At 38.1% G+C, this 20,166-nt stretch overlaps 1 protein-coding gene across 3 annotated transcripts; it reads right to left on the reverse strand.

Annotated features, from left to right (window-relative positions):
• Positions 1 to 9,177: 9,177 nt before the first annotated feature.
• On the reverse strand, positions 9,178 to 18,840 carry LOC125246177 (soluble scavenger receptor cysteine-rich domain-containing protein SSC5D-like). 3 transcript variants are annotated; one of them, XM_048157092.1, is made up of 16 exons: positions 18,562 to 18,840; positions 17,574 to 17,612; positions 17,080 to 17,424; positions 16,557 to 16,865; positions 16,025 to 16,330; positions 15,821 to 15,919; positions 15,387 to 15,485; positions 13,049 to 13,147; positions 12,631 to 12,729; positions 12,240 to 12,338; positions 11,822 to 11,920; positions 11,446 to 11,544; positions 11,057 to 11,155; positions 10,581 to 10,679; positions 10,007 to 10,362; positions 9,178 to 9,835 (listed from the first exon to the last, which is right to left on the reverse strand). In XM_048157092.1, the coding sequence occupies exons 2-16, from the start codon at positions 17,605 to 17,607 to the stop codon at positions 9,830 to 9,832; spliced, it is 2,247 nt and encodes a 748-aa protein (XP_048013049.1). In that variant the 5' UTR covers positions 17,608 to 17,612; positions 18,562 to 18,840; the 3' UTR covers positions 9,178 to 9,829. The 3 variants fall into 3 exon arrangements, with proteins under 3 accessions (XP_048013049.1, XP_048013050.1, XP_048013051.1); XM_048157093.1 differs by lacking the exon at positions 18,562 to 18,840 and having other exon boundaries at positions 17,574 to 18,545; XM_048157094.1 differs by lacking the exon at positions 17,574 to 17,612 and having other exon boundaries at positions 9,179 to 9,835.
• Between the last annotated feature and the right edge of the window lie 1,326 nt (positions 18,841 to 20,166).

Raw genomic sequence — 20,166 nt, forward strand, 5'->3', positions numbered from 1 at the left:
CATATTGACAGAAAAACACAGAATTGTTGACATTTTTGCAGATTTATTAAAAAAGAAAAACTGAAATATCACATGGTCCTAAGTATTCAGACCCTTTGCTGTGACACTCATATATTTAACTCAGGTGCTGTCCATTTCTTCTGATCATCCTTGAGATGGTTCTACACCTTCATTTGAGTCCAGCTGTGTTTGATTATACTGACTGGACTTGATTAGGAAAGCCACACACCTGTCTATATAAGACCTTACAGCTCACAGTGCATGTCAGAGCAAATGAGAATCATGAGGTCAAAGGAACTGCCTGAAGAGCTCAGAGACAGAATTGTGGACAGGCACAGATCTGGCCAAGGTTACAAAAAAAGTTCTGCTGCACTTAAGGTTCCTAAGAGCACAGTGGCCTCCATAATCCTTAAATGGAAGACGTTTGGGACGACCAGAACCCTTACTAGAGCTGGTCGTCCGACCAAACTGAGCAATCGGGGGAGAAGAGCCTTGGTGGGAGAGGTAAAGAAGAACCCAAAGATCACTGTGGCTGAGCTCCAGAGATGCAGTCAGGAGATGGGAGAAAGTTGTAGAAAGTCAACCATCACTGCAGCCCTCCACCAGTCGGGGCTTTATGGCAGAGTGGCCCAACGGAAGCCTCTCCTCAGTGCAAGACACATGAAAGCCCGCATGGAGATTGCTAAAAAAACACCTGAAGGACTCCAAGATGGTGAGAAATAAGATTATCTGGTCTGATGAGACCAAGATAGAACTTTTTGGCCTTAATTCTGAGCGGTATGTGTGGAGAAAACCAGGAACTGCTCATCACCAGTCCAATACAGTCCCAACAGTGAAGCATGGTGGTGGCAGCATCATGCTGTGGGGGTGTTTTTCAGCTGCAGGGACAGGACGACTGTTTGCAATCGAGGGAAAGATGAATGCGGCCAAGTACAGGGATATCCTGGACAAAAACCTTCTCCAGAGTGCTCAGGACCTCAGACTGGGCCGAAGGTTTACCTTCCAACAAGACAATGACCACAGCTAAAATAACGAAGGAGTGGCTTTAAAACAACTCTGTGACTGTTCTTGAATGGCCCAGCCAGAGCCTTGACTTAAACCCAATTGAGCATCTCTGGAGAGACCTAAAAATGGCTGTCCACCAACGTTTACCATCCAACCTGACAAAACTGGAGAGGATCTGCAAGGAGGAATGGCAGAGGATCCCCAAATCCAGGTGTGAAAAACTTGTTGCATCTTTCCCAAATAGACTCATGGCTGTATTAGATCAAAAGGGTGCTTCTACTAAATACTGAGCAAAGGGTCTGAATATTTAGGACCATGTGATATTTCAGTTTTTCTTTTTTAATAAATCTGCAAAAATGTCAACAATTCTGTGTTTTTCTGTCAATATGGGGTGATGTGTGTACATTAATGAGGAAAAAGTAGCAAACTTCAGGCAGTTCCTTTGACCTCATGATTCTCATTTGCTCTGACATGCACTGTGAGCTGTAAGGTCTTATATAGACAGGTGTGTGGCTTTCCTAATCAAGTCCAATCAGTATAATCAAACACAGCTGGACTCAAATGAAGGTGTAGAACCATCTCAAGGATGATCAGAAGAAATGGACAGCACCTGAGTTAAATATATGAGTGTCACAGCAAAGGGTCTGAATACTTAGGACCATGTGATATTTCAGTTTTTCTTTTTTAATAAATCTGCAAAAATGTCAACAATTCTGTGTTTTTCTGTCAATATGGGGTGCTGTGTGTACATTAATGAGGGAAAAAAAATTTACTTAAATGATTTTAGCAAATGGCTGCAATATAACAAAGAGTGAAAAATTTAAGGGGGTCTGAATACTTTCCGTACCCACTGTATATCTACAATGCAGAAACTCAACTTACATCGCATCCTTCTTGCAGCATATTTAAACCTGCAATGACAGAAATCAGCATGAAGACAATAATAAAACAGAACTGCAAATGAAAATTCAGCAGGGTCAGACAAAACTATGGAAAATACACAAGTAAGTTGTTTTTTTTCTCTTACATATTTGTGTATATTCTTTTATTTTAAAAAGATCAGTGATATATGACATTTGAAAGAACAAGACTTTCTTTAATTCATGATTTCTTATATCTAGCTCTCAGGGGTCATTCCTTTACAAAAGAAAATGTAAATGTCTGAGGTCCTGAACACTCTGGAGAAGGTTTTCGTCCAGGATATCCCTGTACTTGGCCGCATTCATCTTTCCCTCGATTGCAACCAGTCGTCCTGTCCCTGCAGCTGAAAAACACCCCCACAGCATGATGCTGCCACCACCATGCTTCACTGTTGGGACTGTATTGGACAGGTGATGAGCAGTGCCTGGTTTTCTCCACACATACTGCTTAGAATTAAGGCCAAAAAGTTCTATCTTGGTCTCATCAGACCAGATAATCTTATTTCTCACCATCTTGGAGTCCTTCAGGTGTTTTTTAGCAAACTCCATGCAGACTTTCATGTGTCATGCACTGAGGAGAGGCTTCCGTCGGGCCACTCTGCCATAAAGCCCAGACTGGTGGAGGACTGCATTGATGTTTGACTTTCTACAACTTTCTCCCATCTCCCGACTGCATCTCTGGAGCTCAGTCACAGTGATCTTTGGGTTCTTCTTTACCTCTCTCACCAAGGCTCTTCTCCCCCGATAGCTCAGTTTGGCCAGACGGACAGCTCTAGGAAGGGTTCTGGTCGTCCCAAACGTCTTCCATTTAAGGATTATGGAGGCCACTGTGCTCTTAGGAACCTTAAGTGCAGCAGACATTTTTTTGTAACCTTGGCCAGATCTGTGCCTTGTCACAATTCTGTTTCTGAGCTCTTCAGGCAGTTCCTTTGACCTCATGATTCTCATTTGCTCTGACATGCACTGTGAGCTGTAAGGTCTTATATAGACAGGTGTGTGGCTTTCCTAATCAAGTCCAATCAGTATAATCAAACACAGCTGGACTCAAATGAAGGTGTAGAACCATCTCAAGGATGATCAGAAGAAATGGACAGCACCTGAGTTAAATATATGAGTGTCACAGCAAAGGGTCTGAATACTTAGGACCATGTGATATTTCAGTTTTTCTTTTTTAATAAATCTGCAAAAATGTCAACAATTCTGTGTTTTTCTGTCAATATGGGGTGCTGTGTGTACATTAATGAGGGAAAAAAAATTTACTTAAATGATTTTAGCAAATGGCTGCAATATAACAAAGAGTGAAAAATTTAAGGGGGTCTGAATACTTTCCGTACCCACTGTAAATCTCATTTGTTTAAAAGACCTCCAAAAAACAGGCGAATCTCAACATAACATCGACTGTTACATAACAGTCGGGATCATTAACCCTTTCGCACGTAAGTTTAAAATATTCTGGCTGACCCCCCAGCATGAGTTTTTTTAAGGTGACCGTTATTTAGAACGTATCACTTTATGGCTTCCATGGTGACGCTTCATTGCTTGTTACGTGACACACCGCAGCACTGTATGAATGATGATCTGCTTTCATTTAATTTTTCCTTTGTTATTCAAAATATTCACAAATTTGTTGACTATAGCATGAAATATCTAATATTCCGATTGTCAAATATGTGCAAGTGGATGTGTTTTACTGTTTAAACACCTTTATAATGATCGCGTTAGTTGAGCCATATGCGCTATGGGCGCCGCCATGTTAGTTTGCACCGCACAGAGAATCGGATCTGTTGGATTTACAACCCGTGAATTTATCCACTTCTCCCGAAATACATGAAAGTAAGTGAGTCGGCGAACTGGGGAAGAATAGAGTAAGCTTTAAAGTTAATTTCACAATGTGTATCTGATATGAATAAAACGTGTCGTCTAATTATAATGAAAAGGGTTGTTATTTCCGCTTCTATAGACATCATTGTGTATTTTACAAACTCTAAATATATTGTTTTGTTAGTACTCATTTGTATTTAAATGTCTGAAACCTAAAATAAACATTATTTGGTTGAAAACACTGCATATATGTAATATATGAAAAGCGCTGCGCGCGTCCGTCTCTGGTTTAGCGCCAGCCAAAGCGCGCACACACATTTGAATTTGGCAGTTGATCGCGTGATGCGCTGAACGTTCTAATCACACCGGTGTGATCGTACACTCCTGGGGCCAGCCAAGAGCCAAGACTGATCACACCGGTGTGATCGTACGCGTTAAAGGGTTCATATGTACGCCCCCAATATTTGCATATGCCAGCCCATGTTCAAGGCATTAGACAAGCCAGTAATAACATCTGGATCTGTGCACAGCTGAATCATCAGACTAGGTAAGCAAGCAAAAACAATAGCAAAAAATGGCAGATAAAGCAATAATAACTGACATGATCCATGATATCATGATATTTTTAGTGATATTTGTAAATTGTCTTTCTAAATGTTTCGTTAGCATGTTGCTAATGTACTGTTAAATGTTGTTAAAGTTACCATCATTTCTTACTGTATTCACGGAGAAAAGAGTCGTCGCTATTTTCATTTTTAAACCCTTGCAGTCTGTATAATTCATAAACACAACTTCATTCTTTATAAATCCCTCCAACAGTGTGTAATGTTAGCTTTAGCCTGTTAGCCGTGGAGCACAGCCTCAAACTCATTCAGAATCAAATGTAAACATCCAATTAAATACTATACTCACAGGAATCGATGCATGCATGCAGCATGAATGACGAACACTTTGTAAAGATCCATTTTGAGGGTTATATTAGCTATGTGAACTTTGTTTATGCTGTTTAAGGCAGTCGAGAGCTCGGGGGCGGGGGAGCGGGAGATTTAAAGGGGCCGCGCACTGAATCGGTGCATATGTAATTATGGCTCAAAATAGGCAGTTTTAAAAAAAATTAATTAAAAAAAATCTATGAGGTATTTTGAGCTGAAACTTCACAGACACATTCAGGGGACACCATAGACTTGTATTTCATCTTTTGAAAAGGGGTTCTAGGGCACCTTTAATTTGAAAAAGAGCAATGACAAATGTCATATGAAGGAACAAGACCTTCTTTAATTCAAGATTTCTTCTATTTAGCTCTCTTGGATCATTCCTTTAAAATGAAAATGTACAATATACAATTATTCAGTTATAAATGTTTTTGACTCACAGTTGCAGATGACTCCAGCATCTTCATCATGCACACAGTCATGTATTCCCCATCCAGGTGTCCAACAGTTCTTTAGTGAGGACTCAGTGCCAGCACAATTTACATCATCCATCCATATCTGTCCTGATCCTTGTCCAAAATAAGCTTCACTCTTCACCTCTATCACATCCCCACAGTCCATCTCTCTTTAATCTCTCCATTATAGAGAACCTCCACTCGTCCAGAACAGAAGTCACCATTCACCAACCTGACAGCTGTTATCCACACAAATAATATAAATACACAAGTTGTTTTTTTTCTTCCACATATTTGTGTATCTTCTTTTATTTGAAAAAGATCAGCGACATATGGCATTCGAAAGAACAAGACTTTCTTTAATTCATGATTTTTTATATCTAGCTCTCAAAATACAATGTACAATATTAAATTTGTGCTTCAATTATGAATGTTTTAAACTCACAGTTACAGATGACTCCAGCATCTTCATCATGCACACAGTCATGTATTCCCCATCCAAGTGTCTCACAGTTCTTTAGTGAGGACTCATTCCCAGCACAATTTACATCATCCATCCATATCTGTCCTGATCCTTGTCCAAAATAAGCTTCACTCTTTGCCTCGATCACATTCCTACATCCCATCTCTCTAGACACCACTGCAGCATCTGACAGATCCCAGTCATCATCACACACTGTTCCCCATATTCCATTATAGAGAACCTCCACTCGTCCAGAACAGGAGTCCAGTGGTTAGACCATTGGTTTCCGTTGGAGCCGAGGGAGGGAGGAGCCAGGGTGTAGCCAATGTGTCGACAGGCCGAGGTGGAGTGATGGGCACCGAGGCTGGCGGCGGAGACACGGGATCCACTGTAGAAATGAAGGCTCATAAGCATGAACAAACAAAGGGAGCTAACAAGTTAATTAACTCACAGGTGAATGAAATAACTAATTAGGTCCTAGGAAAACTAGGACATGGGATAGAACCAAAAGGAGTGAAGACTTGTTTCCGTTTTCATCCTCGATTTCAGGTAAGAGAGGTACACCACTGTCACCTCTGTTGAAGGAGAAACAGGTGAGTGGTAGAGTTTCAGCTGAGATATGTGAAAAACTGGGTGTATACGAAACCGATCTGGGAGTTTGAGTTGGAAGGATATCGGATTGATCTCCTTGATGGCCACTGTACCTGGGACTCAGCTTTTTACAGGGTAGACGCAACCTGATGTTCTTGGTTGACAGCCATACCTTCTGACCAGGGCGAAAACTGGCAGCAGATGTTCTGCAGGTATCATGATGTTTCTGCTCACGAATGGAGCTCTGTAGATGATGATGGGCTGAGTCCCAGACCCTCTCACTCTCCTGGAACCAGTGATTAACAGATGGCACATCTGATGGTTCCCCAGACCATGGAAACATGGGTGGCTGGTACCCAAGCATGCACTGGAATGGAGTGAGACCTGTAGCTTATTGTTGGAGTGAATTTTGTGCATACTAGGCCCATGCTAGAAACTGGCTCCAGGAGTTCTGGTGGTTATGGCAGAAGGTTCAGAGGAAGCAACCGATCTCCTGTACCTTCTGTTCCGTCTGCCCATTAGTCTGAGGATGGTAACCTGAAGACAGACTTACGGTCACATCTAGGAGCTTTATGAAGGCTTTCCATACTCTGGAGATGAACTGGGGGGCCCTATCAGATACAATGTTCTCAGGTATTCTGAAGTATCGGAATACATGGTTGAACAGAAGTTCAGCGGTTTCCATAGCTGTGGGTAAACCCTTGAGGGGAAGAAGATGACAGGTGTTGGCAAGTGTTACCTTGTGAAGCTGGGAGATCTGTGATCCACTCCTAGAGTAGGGACGATTTGGGACAGGCAGAGGAAGGAGTTTACCGGAAGGCAGATGTCGTGGTGTTTTGGAGATGGTGCAATCCGTACATCCACTCATGAACCTTCGGATGTCCCATGCCATACTGGGCCACCAGAATCGGTCTCGTAGCAGTGAGAGGGTTTGATTGACCCCTGGGTGACCAGTACCAACAGAGGAGTGAGCACTTTGAATGAGGTGGATTCTCTGAGCCCTTGACACATACTGTCGTCCAGGTGGGCAACCCGGCGGAGGATTTTCAGAGGCACTGGCTTGGACATTCTCAGCACACCACTGGATGGAATTGACAAACAGACGATAGTCGAGGATGGATTCTGGCAGTTCAGAAGTTTCCTCGAGGGAGTGAAGACATGATAGGGCGTCAGCTCTACCATTCTTGGTACCAGGGCGATAGGCTATCTTGAAGTCAAACCTGATAAAGAATAAGGCTCAACAAACCTGGCATGGATTGAGACGTTTGGCATCTCTGAGATACTGAAGGTTTTTGTTATTTGTCAAGACGGTGAACTGATGACAAGCCCTCTCAAGCCAGCTATCTATTGGCCGCTACAATTCAGGAGGTGTGTTAGCTTGGGATTCCATAAAAACAACGACACACACCTTTTTCTTTTGTCTCCCGACTGTCTCACGAGCACCTCGTGCACATCTCTCCCGGGCGTCTCCGGTGACCACGCGCCTCCATCGCGCTCCTCTTTTCGGGACCACCACTTCTTTGGACTCTCTCTCTCTCTTCGGTTAAGTTACTTAAGTTTAAACCTCGTTTGAAAACCCCGCCGGAGAAACCCTCTCGGAAAGGACCAACCAAGCCAGGCGCATTGAAACTGCTACACACAGACTTAAACCAATAAGTAGTATTATAATTTATCTGAAATTTGTTTAAACTGATTTCTGTGCTGGCTCTCTCAAAAAGGTTTAACTGTGTAATTTGCCATTCTTTGATCATCTTTCTTTTCCTGTCTTTTCTTCATTTTCACTCTTGTATATATATGTGTACACCTTCTGTGTATATATTTAGATGTATAACCTCTGTAGTCTTAGTTTGCATATATTAAACACATTATTCATGCTTGATTGTTTTTTTTGCTCATTTCAACAAAAGCCAGGTCACTTAAACGTTTCAATCCTTTATCCTTGCTTTACGTTTGGATGCTATCATAGGAATTTATCCTCGTGGCCAGAGGATAACATTTCTGTCGTAATAGTCTGTGGATAACTTACCGGTTTGCTGGATGGACCGATAGTTTTCTACATAATTATTAAACCAGAACTAATCATATATGTGATTGATTATAATTCGTTGTAATTAATTCACCATATATGGTTAATTCCCCCTTGGGTCGGTATGTGCATAATAATTCACAAAGCTTTATGAATTATTATATTCATATTCCACCCATAAATTGATTAATAACTGTACAAATCGTTACACCATCCATCTCTACGATGAACGGTAGATTGGGATCTGGATGGGTGAGAAGTGGTGCAGAGCTGAAGGCTTGCTTGAGGATGTTATAGGCAGAGTCGGCTTCAGGAGGCCAGGACAGAGACTTAGGCTTACCATGGAGAGAATGAAGCAGTGATAGAAGTTAGCTAAACCAAGGAAACTTTGAAGTTCTTTCACAGTTTTGGGAATGGACCAGTTGTGGATAGCTTCCACCTTCCTCTCATCCATGGCGATACAATAATTGACAATGTAACTGAAGAACTGGATCTCAGACTGATGGAATTGGCACTTCTCAGCTTTAAGGAAGAGGTTGAATTCCCAAAGTCATAGGAGGACCTCCGCAACATGTCGGCGATGTTCGCTTAGGCTCTGGGAGAAGGTCAAGATCTACTCGTCTCGATGTAGACCAGGACAGATCGATGGAGAAACTTCCAGGGCACCTCATGCATGAAGTCCTGGAATATGGAGGGGATGTTGACCAGGCCATACAACATAACGGAATATTCAAAGTGGTCAGGAGGAAACACAAAGGCTGTCTCCCACCCGGCCCTCTCACGTTTCCGGATGAGATGATATGTTAATTAATAATATTAATATATTATATTAATATTAAAAATAAACTACTTTTTTTCAAAAAATATATTATCACTTTAATTTAAAATTCATCTTAGCCAAATTATGCTATTTACATACAAAAAGCAAAAGATTTATTTTGAAATAATGGTTTATTAGATTTTTATTTCAATATAAACTCACAAAGTTTGAAGATTGAAAAACACTTTATTACAGATTTATTAAAACAGCAAATGCAGACATTTTGTAATGCAAATAATGTTACCAGTTGATATTAGCCTACTATTCAAACATCTTTAGAGAAACATTTCCAAAACATTATTTAAATGAATTGCTAGTTATGAATTATGCATGACATTAAAATCTGACTGCAACTAAAAACATTTAAATTCGAAATTAAGGGAAAAAAAAAAACATGAACAAAAAAACTTTTGAAATAAATAAGCATAAATAAGAAACCTCAAACCATAGGCACACAGAACTAACATTTACTTTAATTAGTTCATTAGTCATACAGATCATCTCAGTATAAACTATGACAAAACAAAGAAAGAAGATTCACATTTTCACATGGAATCTAAAATATATTTAGCATATAGGCAGCTTTCCATCAGCTATGCAGAAAGGCTGGTTTTAAAATCATTATTAATGCATACAATGATTTAAGAGCTAATAACAGAGAAATCGATAATTTTGTAATGTAAATGCAAGTCTACACCACAGGGCTGCGTAGTACTGTAAATTGTTTAGAAACAAAACAAAATTTTCAGTTTCTGTGATCATCACTAACCGACTCCAAACAGCTCCACCTAGTGTTTCATCCCTGATAAGACGTGACAAAAGAGAGTTATTTTAGTCTCCATTAATTCTTTATTCTTTACAGAATTTAACCAGTATTGAGCATTCAGTTAAAGAATATGAATACTGTACTCACAGCTATTTATGATCAAGATGACATCAATGAATGCAGTGAAAAAGCTGATAACATACTGACCTGACAAATGAAAGGAAGGTTCTCGTGGCAGCAAGCATCCACCCATCCAAACACGTACTTTTCATCCTTAAGAAGTTTTCCACAAAACCTGCTCCCTCTGTCCACTGGATACGTTTGATGCCATGATGCATAGTCCACATACGGCCCACCAGTCCACAGCCAGGGCGAACAAGTGAAGAGCATACTCCGTTCAAGCCCGATCCACGCTCCATTGGGGATTTCTTTACCCTGCAGCATCTGTGTGATGTACGCTTGTGCCGTGGCATTTAAAATGTGCACCAAAGTCTGGTGGTGAGTTTTGCAGTATCCCAGTGCATCAATCCAGCTTTTTGACTCGTTGATGTAGGTAAAGTGATCTGAAATAGAAATGAAACTGAATCTCTGTTATTTTATTATGACATTAGGATAAGGAAACATTTATATTTTATTCTTTGCTAATTATTTAATATATTTATTTCTATAGTAACTGCTTAGTTTAACAAATATGGTAAAACATGTACAATTTGTTTAAAAATCGCTGGAAAATGTTTTGAAAGGTTTGCACATTGTTCAAAAGAGGTAAATTTTCACGTACAAAAGTTGTTTCCTAGAGAGCTGGTGGTGGCAGCAGCAGTTGTAGACTTCACTTCTGTTGTTGGACTTGTTATTGCAGTTGTTGAAGTTAAATTTTCATCTTTCAAAGACAATAATGATGAATGTTACATGAGTTCAGTGTTTAAACAAGGACCAGTAATGTTGTGGATTACTAGTATACAACAATATTGTGTAGTCTGAACCCAGATGTACACTATACCTAGTGTAAATCTGGGTTCAGACTACACAATAGTTTTGTCTGTTAAGTAAAGTCATCTAAAAGGGACATGAAACTTAATATGTTATTTTTATTATGATAAGGAAATATTCATATTTTATTCTTTGCTAATTATTTAATATATTTATATAAATCATGTCTCAAATATGGTAAAATATGTTGCAAGATTTTTAAAAAAATCACTGGACAATGTTTTGAAAGGTTTGCACATGGTTCAAAAGAGGTAAATTTTCACTTACAAAAGTTGTCTCCTAGAGAGCTGGTGGTGGCAGCAGCAGTTGTAGACTTCACTTCTGTTGTTGGGCTTGTATTTGCAGTTGTTGAAGTTAAATTTTCATCTTTCAAAGACAATAATGATGAATGTTACATGAGTTCAATGTTTAAACAAGGACCAGTAATGTTGTGGATGGTATAGTGTAAAGCCGGGGTCAGACTACACAATAGTTTTGTCTGTTAGGTCTGTTATTAATGTTTTATTCTTTGCTAATTACTTAAACTAAGCAGTTACTATAGAAAGAAATATATTAACACGTCTCAAATATGGTAAAACGTACAATTTTTTTAAAAATCACTGGACGATGTTTTGAAAGGTTTGCACATGGTTCAAAAGAGGTAAATTTTCACTTACAAAAGTTATTTCCTAGAGAGCTGGTCGTGGCAGCAGCAGTTGTAGACTTCACTTCTGTTGTTGGGCTTGTATTTGCAGTTGTTGAAGTTAAATTTTCATCTTTCAAAGACAATAATGATGAATGTTACATGAGTTCAGTGTTTAAACAAGGACTAGTAATGTTGTGGATGGTACAGTGTAAAGCCGGGTTCAGACTACACAATATTTTTGTCTGTTAGGTCTGTTATTAATATTTTATTCTTTGCTAATTATTTAATATTTCTTTCTATAGTAACTGCTTAGTTTAACACGTCTCAAATATGGTAAAACACGTACGATTTTAAAAATCGCTGGAAAATGTTTGCACATGGTTCAAAAGAGGTAAATTTTCACGTACAAGAGTTGTTTCCTGGAGAGCTGGTGGTGGCAGCAGCAGTTGTAGACTTCTCTTCTGTTGTTGGGCTTGTATTTGCAGTTGTTGAAGTGAAATTTTCATCTTTCAAAGACAATAATGATGATGAATGTTACATTAATTCGATGTTTAAACAAGGACTAATAATGTTATGGATGGTAATGCCGGCTTCAGACTACACAATATTTTTGTCATCTAAAAGGGACACGAAACTTAATCTGTTATTTTATTATGTCATTATGATAAGGAAATATTAATATTTTATTCTTTGCTAATTATTTAATATATTTAAATATATCATGTCTCAAATATGGTAAAACACGTTGCAAGATTTGTTTAAAAATCGATGAACAATGTTTTGAAAGGTTTGCACATTGTTCAAAAGAGGTAAATTTTCACTTACAAAAGTTGTCTCCTAGAGAGCTGGTGGTGGCAGCAGCAGTTATAGACTTCACTTCTGTTGTTGGGCTTGTATTTGCAGTTGTTGAAGTTAAATTTTCATCTTTCAAAGACAATAATGATGAATGTTACATGAGTTCAATGTTTAAACAAGGACCAGTAATGTTGTGGATGGTATAGTGTAAAGCCGGGGTCAGACTACACAATAGTTTTGTCTGTTAGGTCTGTTATTAATGTTTTATTATTTGCTAATTACTTAATATATTTCTTTCTATAGTAACTGCTTAGTTTAACACGTCTCATATATGGTAAAACATGTACAATTTTTTTAAAAATCACTGGACGATGTTTTGAAAGGTTTGCACATTGTTCAAAAGAGGTAAATTTTCACTTACAAAAGTTGTTTCCTAGAGAGCTGGTGGTGGCAGCAGCAGTTGTAGACTTCACTTCTGTTGTTGGGCTTGTATTTGCAGTTGTTGAAGTTAAATTTTCATCTTTCAAAGACAATAATGATGATGAATGTTACATTAATTCGATGTTTAAACAAGGACTAATAATGTTATGGATGGTAATGCCGGCTTCAGACTACACAATATTTTTGTCATCTAAAAGGGACACGAAACTTAATCTGTTATTTTATTATGTCATTATGATAAGGAAATATTAATATTTTATTCTTTGCTAATTATTTAATATATTTAAATATATCATATCTCAAATATGGTAAAACACGTTGCAAGATTTGTTTAAAAATCGATGAACAATGTTTTGAAAGGTTTGCACATTGTTCAAAAGAGGTAAATTTTCACTTACAAAAGTTGTCTTCTAGAGAGCTGGTGGTGGCAGCAGCAGTTGTAGACTTCTCTTCTGTTGTTGGGCTTGTATTTGCAGTTGTTGAAGTTAAATTTTCATCTTTCAAAGACAATAATTATGAATGTTACATGAGTTCAGTGTTTAAACAAGGACTAGTAATGTTGTGGATGGTATAGTGTAAAGCCGGGTTCAGACTACACAATAGTTTTGTCTGTTAGGTCTGTTATTAATGTTTTATTATTTGCTAATTACTTAATATATTTCTTTCTATAGTAACTGCTTAGTTTAATAAGTCTCAAATATGGTAAAACATGATGGTAAACTCAATGACTCGTTTCCTCTTAAGGGAACTAAGGTTACAGTAACCGAGACACAATATATCCCTTTCATCCTCAGTTGAGAGACCTGAGTCTACGAGTTGGGTTTGTCCTCCTCCATCTGTTGTAAGCATTATGCGACGACAAGGAGCTCCCAGCACAGGACCCTGAGACAAGAACCAAGACATCTTCCACATAACCAAAGTACGAAGCACCTGCGCATTAACTTGATCATGCGGAATGGGTTGCCCCTCAAGGAAAACCCTTTGGTCTTGAGCCACTACTGCAAAGGTCTTATGTACAGCAGGCCAAAAGGTATCCCGTTGGATGCAGCTGCCATCAGACCAAACAGTCTAGCAACTGTCTGACAGTGAGTGACTGGCCTAGTGATCTTGTTCACGGCTGTGTAGATCAAACCGATACGAGCAGGAGAAAGATGTGCCTGCGTTGTCATCTAATCCCACACCACGCCCGAAAAAGTGGTCCTCTGAAATGGAGAAAGCACACTTTTTGTTGAGCTCAGCCTAAACCCCCCATACTTTCATGCGGGCAAGGATGACATCTCGATGTCGATCCGCCATCTGCTCACACGTTGAGCCAGAAACACGGGGTGACAAGACTAGGCCGAAAGGAAGAACCTAGTACTGATATGCTTTGTCCCCAAAAGCAACCTGAGGAACTTCCTGAGTTGAGGAAGAATGGAATATGAGAGTCAAGACTGGTCTCTGACATAACTTGAGTAGCCAATTCGGTACCCTGAAATGGGAGACCGGCAGGGAACAACCGAACTAGAACTCGCTGGGGAACTCTGCCCCCAAAAGCACCGAGGTGGCGGGGTTGGCAGAATTACCCCCTGAAGGCACTGAAGGGAGATGTGCACAGTAAAATGAGGTGTAATCCATTTCCCCCAGAGGGGATGCCCTCAGAGGTCTGACACCACTGATGTCAGAACCTCTTCACTGAAGCCTTCTTTGCGATAACAATGATCCTCAGATTTGTCTTACCCAGAGGAGACTTCAGCTAATAGCTCCAAAGGGAGATGGGCACTGTATGATGGTCTGGTCTGCATTCTTCATTGCAGACCAGAAATCTGTGCGCTGCCTCGGCAAACGCGAGATCCGAGCCTTATATTAGATATTTATTCCCTTGAGAATAGAGCCAACGGGACGTGCATGCTTTTCTTACACTTCGGGACATTTTTAAGAATGAACACTGTCAGCCCAAATGAGAGCTGACCTGCATGCTCCACTCCCATACAAACAACACATAAATCACATGTATCCCCACTCGTAGCAGCGAGTGCAGGGAGGAACACATGATTCAAACTGCTGTTTGCTTGCCATACTCCTGTTTAAATATAAGCTTGTGGACAAACAACAATAAATAGACAGGGACAATTTCACATAGAGCCCTTGCTGAAGGCATAGAAGCTGACGTTGTTTGGTCTGTGTTTGCTTTATAGTTTCCTGTTCATGACGTCACTCACCTTCCGTCACACCATTGGACTGATTTCATAGGTGCTCCACGATGCAATCACGCAGAGCATTCCCACAGCGTCATGGGGTGCTTCTCAATTCTTATTTGTGCATCCTCGTTTCCTTTCCTCGCATCTTAGCTCCACCCCTTCAGGATGCGAGGGAAGGACACAAGGAAATGATGCGAGGACAGAGGAATTGAATTAAGTTAAATGATATCCTCACTCCCTTTAGCATGGGATCTACCCATATGTTGTTAAAGTTTGGTTATTTAAAAATATATATAATAAATATTATTTAAAAAAGATGCCTCGTTGAAATATGTGAAATGTAAAGTTTAACTGCAACAGTAAAGCATATATAAATTATTGTGACAGATATGAAGGGGGAGGAGAATGTATATGTGCGTCAGGTTTCTCAACAAGAAAGATTTTCGCAAAGGATGGACCTGTGTATGCTCGTTCATGGCTCCTCAGGAAGCTTTGAAGCTTTTAAAATGTTTTGAAAGGTTTGCACATTGTTCAAAAGAGGTAAATTTTCACGTACAAGAGTTGTTTCCTGGAGAACTGGTGGTGGCAGCAGCAGTTGAAGACTTCACTTCTGTTGTTGGGCTTGTTATTGCAGTTGTTGAAGTTAAATTTTCATCTTTCAAAGACAATAATGATGAATGAGTTCAATGTTTAAACAAGGACCAGTAATGTGGATGGTATAGTGTAAAGCCGGGTTCAGACTACACAATATTTTTGTCTGTTAGGTAAAGTCATATAAAAGGGACATGAAACTTAATCTGTTATTTTATTATGACATTATGATAAGGAAATATTCATATTTTATTCTTTGCTAATTATTTAATATATTTCTTTCTATAGTAACTGCTTAGTTTAAAATGTCTCAAATAGGGTAAAACACATTGGAAGATTTGTTTAAAAATAGCTGGAAAATGTTTGCACATTGTTCAAAAGAGGTAAATTTTCACGTACAAAAGTTGTTTCCTAGAGAACTGGTGGTGGCAGCATCAGTTGTAGACTTCACTTCTGTTGTTGGGCTTGTATTTGCAGTTGTTGAAGTTACATTTTCAACTGTCAAAGACAATAATGATGAATGTTACATGAGTTCAATGTATAAACAAGAACCATTAATGTTCTCGATGGTGTCTCATTTTTATTCATCTTTTTTTGACTCACATTGACAGATGACTCCAGCATCTTTATGATGTCCACAGTTACGTATTCCCCATCCTCTTGTCCTACAATTCTTTAGAGAGGACTCAGTGCCAGTGCAATTTACATCATCCATCCATATCTGTCCTGATCCTTGTCCAAAATAAGCACCTCTTTTTGCCTCGATCACATTCCTACATCCCATCTCTCTACACACCACTGCAGCATCTGACAGATCCCAGCCATCATCACACACTGTTCCCCATATTCCATTATAGAGAACCTCCACTCGTCCAGAACAGGAGTGACTGCCATTCACCAACCTGACAGCTATTATCCACACAAATAATATAAAGACACAAGTAAGTTTTTTTCCTCCCACATATTTGTGCACCTTCCTTTATTTGAAAAACCACAATGACATATGGCATTTGAACGAACAAGACCTTCTTTAATTCATTATTTCTTACTGTATATCTATCACCCTGACCATTCCTTACAAAAGAAAATGTACAGTGTTAAATTTGTATTTCATTTATGAATGTTTTGAACTCACAGTTGCAGATGACTCCAGCATCTTCATGATGTCCACAGTTATGTCTTCCCCATCCAGGAGTCCTACAGTTCTTTAGAGAGGACTCATTCCCAGCACAATTTACATCATCCATCCATATCTGTCCTGGTCCTTGTCCAAAATAAGCAGCACTCGTTGCCTCTATCACATTCCCACAGCCCATCTCTCTACACACCACTGCAGCATCTGTCAGATCCCAGCCATCATCACACACTGTTCCCCATATTCCATTATAGAGAACCTCCACTCGTCCAGAACAGGAGTTGTCTCCATTCACCAACCTGACAGGTACTATCCACGCAAATAATATAAAGAAGTATTTTTTTTCTCCCAACTATTTGTGTACCTTCTTTAATTTGAAAAAGATCCATGACAAATAGCATTTTGAAAAATGAAACCTTCTTTAATTCATGACTTCTTATATCTATCTCTCTAGGGTCATTCCTTAAAAACGTAAATGTACAACATTAAATTTATACTTAAATTATGCATGTATTTAACTCACAGTTGCAGATCACTCCAGCATCTTCATGATGTCCACAGTTCAACGAAATTCCCCATCCACGTGTCCAACAGTTCCATAGTGAGAACCAAGAGCCAATGCAAAGTAGATTACGCATCCATATCTGTCCTGATCCTTGTCCAAAATAAGCTTTACTCTTTGCCTCTATCACATTCCCACAGTCCATCTCTCTACACACCACTGCAGCATCTGACAGACCCCAGAGATCATCACACACTGTTCCCCATATTCCATTATAGAGAACCTCCACTCGTCCAGAACAGGAGTCACTGCCATTTACCAGTCTGATTTCATATGTACTAGTGGCAGTTGTATAACCTATACATGCTATAGAGTCAAAAATTGAAAATATTTTTCAATAGGTTATTAAATAATTAAAACAACTAGAATTAGTTCTGAGAAATGTAAGCTTTGACTGTGCTGAAAATGTACCAGTGACCAAGATTTGTTTCAGTGTGTATCATGAGTTCTCTTACCCAGAAGCAGAAAGATTTGCATGAACCACAGCATAGCGGCTAGAAATATAATAGATATGATATACTTTATTATTTATGTTGAATCCTTATTTAGTGTATAGAATTTTAATACACTTTCTACAGTATAAGCAACTGAATGCAAATTATGACCATAATGTGTGGTTCATTCAAACAGTCATGCATATACATATGTAACATAATGCTTTTAGTTTATTCTTTATTTCATCTGTACACTTTAGATATTCTACTAAATAGTAACTTTGCAACTACATGTCATCTATCAGTCATTAGAAGTATTAGTAGACTGCCTGCTTGATATCTGCTAACACTATTTTGATGGTCCCTCAACAGACATTATACTGACTAGAAGTAACTTTGCGACTACTAAATGTCAACTTATTCTACTAACCCTAACCTAACAGTCTACTAATACTCTAATGAGAGTTAGTTGACATGTAGTTGCAAAGTTACTTTATAGTTAGAATGTCTAAAGTGGATCATCAAAATAAAGCATAACCTGATTTTATCCTGTTTGAATAATGGAAAATGATAAAGTTGAATATCAGAAAACATGATGTAAAATACACAAATGAAAATGTTATAGTAGAGAAATCTATGGCTTAGACACTGGAAATGTAATTTAAGTGCAATGTACATAAATATCTCTTTTTATTAGGAAACATTTCCTGCTTCTCAAATTTATGTGATTAGCAGTGAATGTTACAGACATAGAAAGATATCAATTTCATTTTAAATAATTAATGTATAAGGTATGTTCTAAATATTTATTGAGACAATGTATAATCGAGTGTTTCTAATTGTATATTTAGTCATATTGTAATTGAATATACATTACAGTACACTGCATATTGTCCAAAGTACACACATTTAACAATAACCCCTCTAATCTATTATCAATACAAGCATAGCTAGCTATATAAAATATATCACAAAATTAAAATTTGCAAAAATATAATGTTATTAATACCTGCTTAACGTCTCTTCTTCACCTGGGATTGAGTCGGTCTTTTTGAAAAGTGCTGTGAAAATGTGGACATGTTTTGTTGACTGCTTTAAAAAAATATATTTGTTAAACAAAATTTTATCTCTATTCACATGTGGTTTGCACACATAGTGCCAAGCTACAGTGGTTTGCATGATGCATGCCCTATTTTGTTTAGAAGATTAGATCAAACACTGAGCCTCTGTCTATTTTTTTATTATTTTTTTTTTACTTTTGAAAGTCATTGTCATACTAGCATAAACAAACAAAACAAACTGCATAATGCTGCATTTTTAACACCATGTTTGTGACCAAAATCAACAAGTCAAAACTTTTGTTTCTATTTTTACAAATAAAGTGATACTGCTGATTACTTGCTTAAAGGTTTTTATCCTTTTGATGCCATAGTTTTATTTCATCACACAATGAAGTAGGGGAGAGCAGGATCATTGAAAGGCTTCTTGGCGTTTGCTCATTTATTCAGAAAATGTTTTGCTGAAAGCTTTGAAATGTCAGTTGTATTCAAGATTATCAAAACAGGTAACTCTTCATTTTAGGGTCTTTTAACTAGTTGCTTATTAGCATGCATTTTACTAGAATATTTATTAGTAATTAATAAGCACATATTAGTGCCTTATTCTGCATGACCTTATTCTACATTCTTAATTCTACCCAATACCTAAACTTAACAACTACCTTACTAACTATTAAAAAGCAGTAAATTAGGAGTTTATTAAGGGAAAAGTCGTAGATAATAATGAATACATGTTCCCTATACTAAATTGTTACCTAAAAATACATAGCAAACAGAACAAGTTAATGTTGAACATTTATCTTACAATTAATTATTAAGAAAGAGACAATTTAAATGCATACCACTTTACAGATTAAATTCAAATGTAATGTTTTCACCACCTGAAATTTTCAGAATTTAATTTGTTTGTAGAATACAGTCATCACTCAACTGTAAATGCAAAAGAGAAGTTACAACTGTTAAAAACTGCAATGTGTATGTTGTCAGGGGGAGAATGAGTTGCTTTATGATTTATAGATGTTTGTTAAAGGTATTGTATAAAATAGTGTATATATTGTTGTGTATCGATGAGGCATTATGAAATGAGCACTGAATTAAATATCCACTCCAGCAAACAAATGAATTATTTTATTATAATTACTTGTACTCATTTTAACAAATAGCAAACATATTACAGTTCACAAATCAAAAGTAGATGAGCAGAAATGTAAATGAACACATTAGACAAAATCATCAAGAGAAATTCTTATTTCAGAATAAATCAATCACTTAGCATGTAAGCCTATTAGCCTATAAAAATAATGGTCGTGACTCATGCCAGATTTACTTTTAGTTAAACATAGTATTTTACAAGTTAGGATTTATGTATCAATGTATATAAAATATAAGCTTTCACTGTGCTGTACCAGTGACCAAGATTTGTTTCAGTGTGTATCATGAGTTCTCTTACACAGAAGCAGAAAGATTTGCATGAACCACAGCATAGCGGTTAGAAATATAATAGGCCCAATACCAAGCTCATGTACTTGTACTCATAAAAATACCCCTGATACCAA

The sequence above is a fragment of the Megalobrama amblycephala genome, linkage group LG14, assembly GCF_018812025.1.
Source record: "Megalobrama amblycephala isolate DHTTF-2021 linkage group LG14, ASM1881202v1, whole genome shotgun sequence".
NCBI classification, from domain to species: Eukaryota; Metazoa; Chordata; class Actinopteri; order Cypriniformes; family Xenocyprididae; genus Megalobrama; species Megalobrama amblycephala.

Coding starts and splice junctions, on each gene's coding strand:
- LOC125246177 (XM_048157092.1), bottom strand. CDS start 17,607: ATGCTGTGGTTCATGCAAATCTTTCTGCTTCTGG. Junction 15,920..16,024: donor TGCTGGAGTCATCTGTCAAT/GTGAGTCAAAAA, acceptor TGTCTTTGACAG/TTGAAAATGTAACTTCAACA. Junction 11,921..12,239: donor CTCTCTAGGAGACAACTTTT/GTAAGTGAAAAT, acceptor TGTCTTTGAAAG/ATGAAAATTTCACTTCAACA.